This window comes from Dermacentor andersoni, chromosome 1, assembly GCF_023375885.2.
Source record: "Dermacentor andersoni chromosome 1, qqDerAnde1_hic_scaffold, whole genome shotgun sequence".
NCBI lineage: Eukaryota > Metazoa > Arthropoda > Arachnida > Ixodida > Ixodidae > Dermacentor > Dermacentor andersoni.
In genome coordinates this window covers 151,693,782-151,708,564 of record NC_092814.1, presented here as the reverse complement: position 1 = coordinate 151,708,564, position 14,783 = coordinate 151,693,782, and the positions used below count along the sequence as shown (strand labels likewise).

Below are 14,783 nucleotides of genomic sequence, written 5' to 3'. Positions count from 1 at the left end.
TTTCGAGACCTTCCGCTCCGCTCACGAACACACTGCGCCATCGGACGTGAATCAGAAGTACTATAGTTTTGTTTCCCGAGCCGTTCGCTTTTTTCCCGCTTGGCGCTGATTTTTGAACGGGCCCCGAAGTTTAGCGATCCTCATAGTAGAAAGCGAAAATCGCCGCCTCCGGGAGCGGCGCGCGCGTTTCTAAAGATCGCAGATCTCGTGGATCCGCTGCGTCTGCGGCTGATCTTATCGATGGATCGAGCAGCAGCGAGTCTGAGGATGCTGCCTTTTCGTCGGAGTTTGACTCTGAGAGCAACGACGACGACACAAACCAGACCGGAACATCGGCGGCCGCAGCCCGGTTAGTTTCGCTGTTCGTTTCGGCCCGTCTTTGTTGTCGTTTGGAGTGCTCGAGAGTCTGCCAAGTTGGAGACTAGAAACTGCAAGAAATGCTATATCGACAGGAAAACCGAGCAGGAAACGAGGGTGCACTGCAATACATGCAACGTTCCGCTATGTTTTATATCGAGGAACTGCTTCGCCGCATGGCACGTCCAATTATAGTGCTTGCAGTTAAATTTTTGTATGGAAGACCTGTTCAATGAAAAATTTAGATTTTTTTCGGAGATAGTGCCTATTAGACAGCAGTACATTTTGTATATCATAATTTTTGTTACAATTTTTTCTTAGTGGATACAAGCATGGGGGTCTTCACAAACTGTTCAATTTTATCACACAATCTTGATTCTGACAATTTTTTGATTACATATATCTCTTTAATAAAAACTTTATGCGTGAGAAGTGCATTCATTCTGCTCTTCGTTTATGTATTATATAAATTATTGAGTGCAGTAATTCCATAAAAAAAATCTGGCGTAACCTACAAACCTACCTCCACGGTAGGGAAAGAGCGAAATAGGAAAACCAGGGGAGAAATGGGGATGTTCGTTGGCTGGTAGTCCAAGTTTGGGATTTTCCTGGTGCCTATCAGGCGCTATTAACACAGGCAACGATCTCCTTATGGACGCAAACATCTGATTTCAACAAGCGAAATTTGCTCACAGGAACATATACTGACAAAGAGGGCTGCTCGCAAGACATGTGACGAGCTTACGCAAATTTTCGATGGCAGGCTTCATTACCCACTTTTTGAAGAAACCGCATAAACGAAAGCAGATGCGTGCTTGGAGATCCCAGGCTTAATTCGTTCTCCGCACTTTTTGTAACAAAGAAAAAATAAGCACAACCAAATGCTTCCTAAATTCCGGATGAAAATAAATACGCTAAGCTAGCTAGGCAAATGCGGCTTGCACAGATGTTTTGAATTGAATTCTGGGGATTTACGTGCCACAATCATGATTTCATTATGAGGCACGCCGTAGTTGGGGACTCCGGGTTAATTTTGACCACCAGGGGAGCTTTCACGTGCCCCCAATGCACGGGACACGGGCGTCTTTGCATTTCGTCCCCATCGAAATGTGGCCGCCGCGGCGGGGATTTGATTCCGCGACCTCGTGTTTAGCAACGCAACACCGTAGCCGCGCTAAGGCACTGGGGCGGGTTGCACAGATGTTTTCTGCGCCTTGGCGGACACACTCTGACTTGAAAACAAAGAAATGTATATGCTGATAAAGTCATGGGATAAAGTCATGTTTTCTGCGCCTTGGCGGACACACTCTGAATTGAAAACAAAGTAAAGAAATGTATATGCTGATAAAGTCATGGGATTCTGTGCTGCACCGTTCGTCGGCAACCTGCGCAGATCGCTGGGCGCGCAATCAGTGCTCAGCGCCACCCCACAGCCCGCCTATAAAAGCCGATCACACGGAAGCCGAGCTCATTGGGCACGGCAGCACTCAAGGAATGCAGCCACCTAATAACCCGTTTGTCTTCATTCTTCAGGTGAGAAAGCGATACAGAAAATGTATCCACTCTAGTGACCCATTCTTGTTAGTGCTGCCGTGCCCAAGGCTGTGTAGTATCGTGTTTGAACATGTTGTGCTTATGCTAAAGCTTCTATTACTTGGCGGAGATGTCGAAACTAATCCCAGCCCCGAAATAAGTCAACAATTAAAGGAAATAGCCACAGATATTATATTAAGGAAAATCATCTAGCTGAAATCGATAAGAAATTGAACATGTTGACAAGCCTAGAACAAAAAGTCGATTCTTGTCAAGAGCAAATAGCAAGCATGAATTCGGTAATAATATCACTGCAAAATAAAATCGATGATCTAGAGAATCATAGCAGACGCTCTAATTTGATAATATACGGACTACCAGAAGCCACTGGAGAGACACCCTTGACACTGGAACGCACAATGAATAAAGACGTTATTGAAGGCCCTCTGGAATTAAAAGCAGTAGCCATCGAACGCGTACATAGGATAGGGAGAGCAGAACTTAACAAGATTCGGCCTGTAATCTTCAAATTACTAGATTCAAGAGATAAGTATACAATACTGAAAAGGGGGTACAAACTTAAAGACACTCAACTCTCTATTGCAGAAGACTTTCCAAACGCGTGCGGGATATCAGAAGAAAACTTTGGAACAGCGCGAAGGTAAACCGGCAAAAGAATGAAAAGGTTTCGCTTGTCTTCGACAAACTATACATTAACAATCGCCCGTATGTTTGGAGCAACGAGCAGGATGACAAAGTGCCGCTTGAAAAAAACGATTCAGAAAGAGGGTCAGAAAGTCGCCGTTCTGGCAAAGCAGCGAACATCACCGGAAAAGACAAAAGCGGAGTTGTAACTCGCCGAGGCGCAAAATCAGCGATCTAACACTTTTCACTGTAAATGCTAGAAGCGTCGTCAACAAACCTCAGGCACTTGAAAACTTGTTAATTGATTATGAGCCTGATGTAGCAGCTATAACAGAAACGAGGCTCACGTCCGACATTCTTGATCAAGAGTTCGCGCCGCCAAATTATTCCGTTATCCGAAAAGACCGTCCCACACGTGGTGGTGGAGTGGCGTTATTAATAAAAAAATGTTTTGCTTTTTCCGTTCTGCCTGAGGTAAAAGACGCTGAGGCGGTATTTTGTAAATTGCTTTGCGAAGGTAGAAACGTTGTTTTAGGGTGTGTTTATCGGTGCCCGAAATCGGGTGACGAGTGTATCAGCGCCATTCACGACTACATGCAACGTCACGCCCATGGTTCACGCATCGCCCTTATGGGTGATTTTAATCTTTCTGACATTAATTGGAATGACATGCACTACTCGTCAGCAGCCTCGGATGCACTATTTGGTCTCATGTTAACCTTCAATATTCATCAGGTCGTTTCCCGTCCAACGCGTTCGGTGGGAACTACTCAAAGCATTCTTGACCTAATATTTATCAGCCATCATTTCAATATTAACAATGTACGAACTGACGTAATTCGGGGCATATCAGATCATGACGTACCAGTATGCGTGTTACCACTCGTTGGTATTACTACCCACTTTCCTGTGTCCATAGTAACCGACTTCCAAAACGCTGATGACAATAGCATACTAACATACCTTGACCACGAGTTCCAGCCTTTTTCCCAAATGGGTTCCAATGCCTCTGTTGACGTAAATTCCCTTTGGCTTATGTTCAAATCTATCGTCCTCTACTGCGTCACGAACTACGTGCCTACTAAAACCAAGCGGCCGCCAAAAAATAATCCCTGGATAACCCGAGAAGTAAATCAGGCAAAGCGCCGTCTGAAAAGATTGCGTAGAACAATAAAAATTAAAGGAGGAGACGAATCCAGGGTGACGAAACTTCCTAATGCCATCGCGGAATTCAAGCTTGCAGCCATACGAGGAAAAGAATATTATTTTAATGTAACGTTACCGAGCTTTCTTACTAATAATCCCGGAAGTTTCTGGAGGCACTTTCGCACCAATGATAGAGAAGCGTCCCACTTAAGCCCAGAGGAAGAAACTGCGAAAGCCAACGCATATAACATTTGCTTTCAATCAGTATTTACTACAGACAATAACATTATTCCCCCCATTCTAACGAGACAGGGTGTAAGCATTGGCGAATTAGACATTACGGAAGCTGGCATACTTAATATTCTGCTTAATCTTGACCCTAAAAAAGGCAGCGGTCCTGACAACATACCTAATGACTTTCTGAAAAGGTTTGCGGAATGGTGCAGTAGATACCTCGGCATAATTTTTCGTAAATCACTCACGGCTTCACAACTACCGAACGACTGAAAATTGCAAAGATAATACCTATCCATAAATCAGACGACACAGCAGAAATTTCAAATTTTAGACCCATTTCATTAACTAGTACATCCTGTAAGCTTCTAGTGCACATAATCTTAAAGCACATAAAGGTTTTTCTAGAGAGCATTGGCTTCTTGTCTCCCTACCAAAATGGTTTTCCCAGTGGTTTATCAACAGTAACCCAACTAACAGAACTAGTCCACGATCTTGCATATACTATCAATCGCCGCGGCCAGACTGACATGATTTTACTTGATCTATCTAAGGCATTTGATTGTGTATGCCATAACAAATTAATCGCTAAAGTTGAAAGTGTTGTTGGGAAAGGGCTCCTTTCAGCCTGGGTAAAAGAATTTCTAGCCAATCGTTCACAATTTGTAACCTACGAAAAAATGCTATCTAACACTGTCACCGTTACTTCCGGAGTTCCCCAAGGCTCAGTTCTTGGGCCATTACTCTTCCTAATCTATATTAATGACATCGCAGCTAACATTGGTTGTAATGTAAAACTGTTCGCCGACGACTGCGTTATTTATACGGAAATCACTAATTATAACGACAACATCGCACTTAATACATCCCTCAACACTCTAGCTATTTGGTGCTCTAATTGGCAGATGTCAATTAACGTAAGAAAGTCTGTGGTCATGACCGTAACAAGGAAAACAAGACCATCTAACTTTACATATGAGATTAACGGCATACCACTAACTAAAGTTGAACAACATAAATACCTGGGAGTTACATTAACCTTAGACCTCAGGTGGGATAAACATATTTCGAATATCACAGCAGGGGCATTACGCAAACTATTCTTCCTCAAAAGAAGCCTTGCGCTCTCTACGACATCAACGAAGCTACTGGCCTACACAACGTTCGTTAGGCCGGTTCTCGAATATGCAAACACAGTCTGGTTTCCTCACACAACAGTTAACATAACAAAATTAGAGGCAGTACAAAGAAAGGCTATTAGGTTCATTCACAACAAATATAAACGCACTGACTCACCGACTAATCTTCTAACGCAGTCTGGATTGCAAACGCTATCTACCAGGGCAAAACACGCTCGCCTGAAGTTCTTGTTTCAGCATCTAAAAAATAACTATAAGATAGATGTGTCCAGGTACATTTCATTTTCTGAGGCTCGAAAAACACGTAACAGACATGCGCACACTTTAACAGAATACAACTGCAACAATGACACGTTTAAGTATTCATTCTTCCCCCTTACAATTGCTGAATGGAACCGACTTGATCCTGCTATAACCTTCATCGAATCGTTGTCCGAATTTACTTCACAAGTAGAAGCTGCAGTGCGTAAATAAAACAATTTATCATCGCGCGTGTCATCGTCACAAATTTTGCATTGGGTTGCTTTCGACTTCCCACTTTTCTTTTTCCATTTTTGTTTGTTTGTCGTTATGTGGACATATGGTACACTGTTTTCCCAAAATAAATTTTCATTACTGTACTGCTTCTAGTCCTAAGATAATTGTTGTAACTGCCATTTCCTGCTGATTGCTTGCCTAGATAGTTTTTTTTTTCATTCATCCCTTCACACAACTTTAAAATTTCTTGACGCGTTAAGTGTTATCTTTCAGTTCGCTCCTATTTCATGTATAACTAGTTACTTACGTGTTCTTAACTGCTAGTATCATGTGAATTAACTGTCATGTGAAAACTTGCATTTTTTTTTCTAAACTCAGCTTCTTTCTTATATTACCATCCTTGGGCAATTGTTTTCTTTTTTCTTCCTTTTTTCAATTAACTGTTCTGCCTAAATGCGTACTCATATACATGTATACGGTATCGCCCAACTGCCACGCTCTCAAATGAGAGTAGCAGTATTGTAAATAAATAAAATAAATAAATATAGTTATCTAAAATGCGTTATTCATCATTTTCTTTGTTTAGTTTTGCACCTGCATTTGTATTGCAAACTTAAAGAGTATCGTAGTCTAAGGCAAGTTCAGTTTATTTCATTCTTCTACAAGGCTGGTGTGGTTAGAAGACTGGTTGGCGTGTAGTATACATGTATCCAAGGTAGTTCATCATGTAATACTTATTATTTACTCACGCCGTGAGAAGTCGTACGCATCTCGGCTGTCATCACCACAGCATTTGACAGTAGAAGCACTTGTGCGAAATTGCAAGAAACAACCCGCGGTTGTTTTAGTGGTCAGATTGACTATGGCACCAGGCCGAGCTTACATATGACGCGGAAAAACGACAGAGGCGCAGCAAAAAACTTCCCCTCCGTATTACCTCTTGCACATGTGACAGTGTAGTCATGAGTGATCCAACTTGCGTAATGAGTTTCATTCTGCTGTATTTTTGAAAGCAAAATAAAAGGAAAGTGCTCCGAGATTCTCCCTGTACTACACTCGTTCGCACTAGTTGTGAATCAAGCGTGACAAATGTGTAAATGTGTCTCTACGCGAGCTTACTCCTACTCAGAAAAAGAGAGGTATTTTACTCACAAAAGAGTAAATAGTATTCGTCATTGTTAATAGAAACTGCGTAAAATACTCATATATGAATAAGCACATAATTTATGCGTTCTCAATTCGCGCTAAAGAGGCCTGAAAACATGGTCCCCTTAACAAGGTGACCCGTAGCTTGAAACATTGGCTATGTTTGCTCGTTATGAGCCACTGAATTATACGGAGAAAATAAGGAGGAGACGCGTCAAGACACATCTCGCCGATAATCACGAGGATTTCGCGGTGTCGATGCGCAGAGCCCTGCAAGGTGCCAGCCGCTACACGGAATGTCGTTTCGCAACAAGAACGGCCCCCTGTGCAAGTAGTGAACGACAACGCTTCAACAAAAGGTCAGCTTCAGTGCACGTTGCCGTGCACGGGGTCGTCCACATTTGGGGGAAATGCTCCTCATTAGTATTTAGCAGGTATAACTTCAACATTTCTTCTACTCCACGAGGGAAATCTGCCTTATGCGACACCTAATCATCATGTCGATAAATGAAAAAAAAAAGTTTTCTGGACTTTATGGCTAAATATTAGCTGATTCTATTTCTTAAATGCTAAGGACGTGTTTGCCCTAAAAGCGACGGACCCTGTAAGTTCAACAACCGGATGTTACTTGTAACGGCAATAACAGCGTTGTGTCTGCACCACTTCTGGACTCCTGCAGCAGTGAAAGCGAGAAGAGAAATTTAGTGGTTGGTAAATCAATGTACCTTACCTTTGGAACAGGAATTTAATGATGTTGTTTGACATCGGGATGGAGGGAAGGATAGCACACATCTACAAGTCAGTTTTCGACAGGGATAACAGACCTGGCTTTCACTACAAGTATTGTTCAAATGACTGCAAATTCAATTACAGCAGTGGTGAAGGTGCTCCTTGTGTGTGTGTTTTTAATATTTGATGCATTCAATATTACATGTCATGTGCCCGTCACCTGTATGTGGTCATATGCTTCTTGGCGACACAAAATAATTCAGTTATCGTGGCTTCTCTTTCTCTGACAACTCACAACAAACGAACAAACAGAGAGTTGTATGTAATGTAGACTAAGTCTAACTATTGTATCTAACAGTCTGCTGAATATGTTATGCATATCTGTCATAGGAGTCATAGGAAATGTTCCAAGTACTGGAGGCATTGCATATTGCCCTGCCCTGTGTACCCTCGTCCGATCTTGGCTGAAAAACATGTTTTGCTTTGCTTTACTATCCAACGAACAAAGTAGTCATAGGCGCATGCTGTCGTACCCTAAGGCTTAAGTACGGATAAGGTCAATAGAAAGCGAAATCGGTGGTTGTAGAATTTTAGCAGCCTTACAGTTATCTACGACGCGGTGGCGTTCCATCGAGTCTTATCGAACCATTCAGCCAACCGGAAATTAGCACGCTGAAAATAAACTGCGGGTGGCTCCAAAAACAAAAATGCTGCGCAGCAGTAAAGGCGAACAAATTTACTGCATGAGCGCAACGACGACCTCTTCCGCGCTCAGTTCGCCGCACAAAGAAAACGGAGCAGAGGGGCGCAGTTTTCCACCGTAATATCAGAAAGTGGACGTGATGCACAGTGAACGAAAGACAGAAAATAATGCATAGTTAGAGGCGTGCGCAGTCCTGCTGTCCCAAGGCATCGCAGCGTGTCCGCTCTCATCACTTCATGCATCAGCCATGGGCAGCGCTCATTTTGTGCCGGGTCTTGTCAATGTTGCACGACCAGCGGCCGTGGAGCCGGGGCCCTGAAGAGCCGCGCGCCCGGCAACGCCCCGGCTGCAGCAGGCATGCGGGCGGACAGCTGCTGGACGCGCGTGTCGCGCAGTCTCGCCTGCATCGCGGTCACCCCCTCGTGCACTGCGGCTGGGTCTCGCCGACCAGTTTCGTTCACGTAGACCGGCGACCTGGCACTTGCTATCGCAGCGTCCAGCCACGCTCTCCGAGTCAGCTGCGTGTCTTACCGTTTTCCGATGACTGTGCATTTATCGAAGCTCCAGTATGAACCACTTCCTGTACTTGCTGTCACCTGAACGTTCAGATTCTTAGGAAAGACATCGTGCGACTTCAGTCTGCCTCACGGATCACTAGCCCTGGGGCGTGCATCAACGTGCTGGCGCTTTTCGGCGTAACGTCGTAAGCGGCGGAAACACTGCCTTTGCACCTAAACTAATTGCTTCCGATATTGAGGGCTAGGCTTCACAAAAGGAAAAAAAAATAACCATGCAGTTTTTACCGAATTGTTTTCCTCGCTATAGCTCGTCTGGGAGGTGGTAAAGGTTACAGCTTCAAGGTGACCCAAATAAGGAGGCAGAGCAGTAACTTAAAAATTACGCCATCGTACTGCTTGAACACTCCGCCGTCATAATTGTCTGCTGCGAGATTTTTACCTACTGCAGAGAGGAGTGTTCCAGATGTGCGGCAGACAATAGAACAACAATCTTCTTTGTTTTTTTTTTTTGGAAGCGATAATTTTTTTTTTAACTGAGGTGTCAGGAGGCCGGAAACTTGGGGAACGTGACGTATCTTGTCAGTGACCAACGCACTGTGTTCGTACACCGACTATCTACTCGGCACAATGGACGGTAACATAGCCGATGACGAGAGCGAACGCGAGCCATTCGCGTCCTACGCGAGTCGACGAGCAAGCAGACGTCTACTGTTGGGTAAGACTTATAAATTCTTTTAAACATTGTATATAAGAAACTGTTGCTTGCAGTGAGAACGAACGCGCAGTCGCGGAAATCGGCAGCAAAGTCTGAGCAAGTGCGCGGCGCCCGCAGCTCGCAGGCGAGACGAACGCTGCTGCTGCGTGGAGGCGGCCGACCAGCGCTTGCCGGCGCCGGCAGCGACGACCGCAGGTTCTCCGGAGAAGCCTTCGACCAAGTCCAGCACGCCGTCACCGTCGACGTCGTCGGCCGTGGCCGCGTCCCGCAGGGCTGGCGGCGACGGCGGCGCCGACGGACGCATCCAGACACGCATTGGCGCCGACCTTACGCCCTTTCATACGGCCGTCATGTGAGCGACATGCGTTTTTTCGAAACGCTCTGCTTGCCCTGCTTGATCGCGGCAGAAAGGAAGAGCGCAGTTATGAGGTGCTGCACTTTTTCTTTCTACCTTGGCGCCTCAAAAAAAGAAAAAAAGAATTCATATCCTACACAGCTAGTGTAGAAATCAATGTTATGAGAAGCATCTTGCATCAATGTAATGAGAAGCTGGTCGTCCAGCATTGCTTGGAATTACGCAAAATTTTACCAGGAGGCGCAACGTATCCGCGTAGGGCGAGCAATTATGTGTCTATGTGACGCGAACGCGCGCAACGACAACGGCAAGGCGGCAGCACGACGACGTATTTATTGTGCTACCGCGAAGAAACGTGAAAACCTGTTCCGCTACGACCTGGGCCAATCCTGAAGACGGTGCAAGGTCACATAGCGTCCCCAAGCGAAAACTGCCATGAACGAAAAAAATGGGGGAATCAGGCGGGCTCTCGCGTTTATAAACAAATTGTTGCTATGCAATGTGACGCACGTGGCAACAGTGCGAAAGCGATAACTTACACGATGGAAGGACAGTAGTAAGGCTTGTAATCTTACGTGTCATGCATGCGTCCGTGGCCTAATGGGCATAGCATTGGGTTGCTTTGCTGGGGAACCCTGGTTCAATCTTACCATCGGGCACGTAACTTCTTTTTTACTGAAGACCCAAACGAGGAGAGACGAGAACCTACCTACCTATTTACTGCAAAGTGGCTGGTAATAGACGAATAACGCTTCGCAATGAACCAACACAATAGCTAGCCAACTTCGGGGCTTCCCGGTCTATACGCCTATGCGCGCGAGGCCATTCGTGTCCCCAACAGCACGGCGGCGGAGACACGAGCTGAATGGACGCTGTGGTGGCTAAAGACGAGTGCCGTATGCGCCTTAGTCTACATCCTATGAGCGCTGTGACTGGAAGAGTGCGCGCTCTCACACATGCAATCACGCAGAGGGCACGTGTGCGTCGCTCGTGTTCACTACACGCAAACATGTCCTGCGATTAGCTGGTGCACGTCTTCAAATATGACCCTTGTCTTTTGACTGACTTGTTCGTACTTGCAGGCATAGGAAGTCGACACCGAATTAAAAAAAAAGTACTTATAATTCTGGGTTTCAAAAGATGAAGCGCCAACAGAGACAGCACACTAAGAAAGAGCAAACACAGGACAAGGCTCTACTTGCAACTGTTTATTGAGGTCAAAAGTGGCGGAATATATAGCCATGGGGAGAGGGGGAAGTAAAAATAGGGAGCACTGATTATGTGAATGCGCACGCGCGAGAACACAGAATATGTATATGAAAGGAATCACAAAATCAACCAAAATCTAAAACTTATCGAAAAACATGCTTTCACTTTTGTAAATATTCAAATACGGGGTGCTGACACAGGTCCCGTCTTTTCTTAATCTAGTTGGCCTCCAACAGTTCACACGCCGCAGTACCTGATTGTCATATACATGATTGTCATATCATGAAGCCTTGCTTCACATACTTGCTTATTCTCATTTCCGCGGGCCTTGCAATGAAGCGGCAAGTTTGAGCCATAACCACTTTTCAGCGAAAGCTTGTGCTCCCGCAGGCGTTCATTAATACATCGGCCAGTTTGGCCGATATACTCTTTGCCACACTTCAGTTCAGCGGTATGCTGTGTACGACCCCTTTTTCACACTTCAAAAAAGGGTTTGTATGTTTAATAGAATACTCTACTTTCTTAGAGTCATCAGATCCAATCAGGCGGCACAAAGTAGGAAGTTTCGGGGCGCGGAAAAACCATAGGAATTTTGTATTTCACTGCGACGTGTTTACTGTTATGCGCCACTTTGTGAGAATACGGTATGGTTTAGCTTTCTTTTCCAATGCTTGCCCTTCACTGCTTCTTTTTCTTTCTTTTTTTTCACCTTTTTCAACAACGCCTCCGAAACTGCGCTCAAAACCAAACAACGAAAGCCAGCCTTCTTCAACTTCAAAATTTATTCGTCAACGCTTTCGTGTGCCTTATGACAGCACGATTTTTTCAGGGCGCATTCAAGGCACATAGTGGCAATTGCACGCTTAACGGTCTTGGGGTGTGTAGACTCATACGGCAACAATTCCTTGCGGGCACGGTGTCGGTACATTCATCAGGAACCTTCGTCAGTAAGGGTTATGTCTATCTAAAAACTGCTAGCTGTTATTCTTGGCTAGTTCAAAACTAAAATCTAAACCATTTCCTTGCTGTTTAAAATTAGATAAAATGCCCTGCGCAATATGTGAATAAGTCATGGGAAATCGTTTCGTCAGTAAAATTTAAAAAACATTAACATACCTAAAAACTTTTGAGCACTTTGCCTCCGTCAAACACCTTGGATAGCGCTCTATCTATTAAGAAAAGAGTCCTGCGTCAGCACCCTGCCTGTGTCAGCGCCCCGTCTCTGAATATTTGCACAAATGAAAGCATGTTTTTAGATAAGTTTTAGATTTCGGTTAATTTTGCGATTCCCTTCATATATATCTTCTGTGTTGTCGCGCCTGCGCATTCACATAATCAGTGGTCCCTTTTCTTTCTTACCCCTCTCCCCATGGCTATATATTCAGCCACTTTTGACCTCAATAAACAGTTGCAAGTAGCGCCTTGTCCTGCCTTTGTTCTTTCTTAGTGTGCTGTCTCTGTTGGCGCTTCATCTTTTGAAAGCTATGAACCGACTAGCCCCACAACGTGTTCTACTGCGATAATTCTGGGGTTTTACGTGTCAAAACCATGATCTGATTACGAGACACGCCGTAGTGGGGTTCTTCGGATTAATTTTTACCATCTGTGGTTCTTCAACGTCCACCTAAATCCAAGTACGCAAGCTTTCTTGCATTCTAACGGAATGCGGCCGGCACAATCGAACCCGCAGCGTTGAGATCAGCAGCGCAACGTCACAGCCACGGGGCTACCTCGGCGGCCTGGCTGTATGAGGAAGCAGCATTACCACTATACGCACGCTTGTACAATACATAGCACAGAGTGTAAGAGATGCAGTACACTGCGTTAATAGACACCTCCAACGTATTACTGTCTCGAAAGGACGTCTTATCACATTATGATGTGATTAGAACTATCACTGACTTACCAAAAATGTACACACCCATAGACTGTGAGATGAGGCTGAGCGGCGGAAAGCTGCTCATGCAGACCGTTCCACGTGGCATGCTCCCTAGAAGTTGAATGAATGAATGACTGAAACTTAATTTGTCTACAATGTGCTCTCGCGTTTTAGCTTTAACATGGTGCAGAGGAATGCGTTCGAGTGTACGTACGAGTATACGTTAGGTTCGGCTTAGGACAGCAGCTCGGCTTGGTTCGTGAATTGGGCACACATATATAGGCCGTTTTTTTTTCTAGAGTTTGACAACGGGTACAATTGTACTCGGGGTACTTAGCCGGCTGCATTTTGTGTAGCGCTGGATTGGTTGTAAAGGTCTTCGTTTATAATCCTTTCAGTGTGACCTCGTAGAGGCGGTAGCTCTTGGTTGTGAAGCGCCGTATTTTGGGGCTTCCTTTAAATGTGGCTTCATTTCGCCTGCGCTCTAGGTTAGCTTTGCATGAACTACCCGAATACGCTAAACATTCGGAGTGACGGAGGTAAAATCATCCTGTTTCTAACGCGTTTGTGATCATGGACGGCCGTATACGGCAGGCAATAGCTGCTCGTTGTGTCTAAGAAACACAATCATTACGTATTGCCGACTTTACTTGCCAACCGCTACGTCGCCGATGCATGCGGAATCAGTGCAGATATGCTCGAACGTTGGTATAACAAGCGATAAAATCGCGAAGAGTAAAGAGAACCGAGGAGCTCGGTTTTTAGTGTCAGCCCTACAGCGATAAAATCGTTTCTTAAAACCGTTTCTGACAGCCGTTTTCTTTTTTTTTTCCTTTGACAACTGTTTAACGATAGGTAACAGCAATCTAGTATTATAGAAAGTATAAAAAAGTATATTGAAAAGACCGATAAATAAATTAAGACGTGGTGCGTACGTTTTCAGAAGTTTTGCGCAGTCAATTGTCCTTTTACATGAATGTTTCTGTGTAGCACGAAGCTAATCGCAAGCAGTTAAACGCAGAACATGTAAAGACTATGGACTAAAAACTAGTGTAAAATGGTATATTTAGCAGCTTGCTCTGCATTTTTTCTCCAAAAGAACAGAACGAAAAGGGGAGAATGTATCACCTAAGCCAATTTGCTACATCCAGGAGTTACGCCAAACGAGACAACTACTAGTCAATACATAGGCGCCGACTACGGGGTAGCTCCGGGGCTCGATCCCCCTCGGGACTTTTCCGCGGGGGGGTGGGGGAGGAGGAGGCTGAGCCCCCCCCCCCCCCCCCGGTAGCCGTAGCATACCTCCCTCCCCTCCACCTAACGTGTCATTGCCAGAGTTTTGTCAACCACATCATTTGAGGTTTCTTTTGACTTGCCTCGACCTTTTCACTTAAAATTTTATTGTGGCTAATAGCTTACTGCATCATTGTTGGCGCTGACGTGCACGGATTATAATTCATAGTTCGCTTTATTTCTGCAAATCCTGACAATAGGAGAACAAGCGCATTAGAACTTCCAGCGGCGGCTGCCTCGTCCGAATTTTCTCACTTCAACATTGTTTTAAATTTCCACTCTAAACACTATGCGCATGCACAATATATTTATATATATATGCACAGGTAACAGTTTCTTATATTTTTTAAAGAGAAGGAGGTAGCGAATTAACAATTATTTCTAAAGGTATGGATATCTTATGTCTAGAAAATGAATATTTTGCTGTATGTTCACCTCACTTCAATATGATTTGCGTGCTTTTTTTGGCCCTGCAAAAAACATGTAAGCTTTAGTGACCCCTTCGGTAGAGTCTTTTATCAACGGTGTGTGAAATGCACGTGATTTATATGTGTCTCAGTCTTGCTTCTCTTTCCAATCCACTAGCCATATATACAGCTTGGCTGTAAAACATCGTGATCGAGCTGGTGCTTTATCTGCCGCACCTCGGCCGAAGTAACACGTGGCGTTTGGCGTTAGTTGGAAACAAGCTGTGATAGCTGTTGT

At 44.7% G+C, this 14,783-nt stretch overlaps 1 protein-coding gene across 1 annotated transcript in view; it reads left to right on the top strand.

The window, feature by feature from the left end:
* The window catches only part of CngB (Cyclic nucleotide-gated ion channel subunit B), a 70,815-nt gene that overhangs the window by 24,219 nt on the left and 31,813 nt on the right, over positions 1-14,783 (top strand). Inside the window, exons 3-4 of the mRNA XM_050194357.3 lie at positions 6,944-7,036; positions 9,460-9,694. Of these exons, the coding sequence (XP_050050314.1) occupies positions 6,944-7,036; positions 9,460-9,694 (328 nt within the window). The remainder of the gene's footprint in view (positions 1-6,943; positions 7,037-9,459; positions 9,695-14,783) is intronic.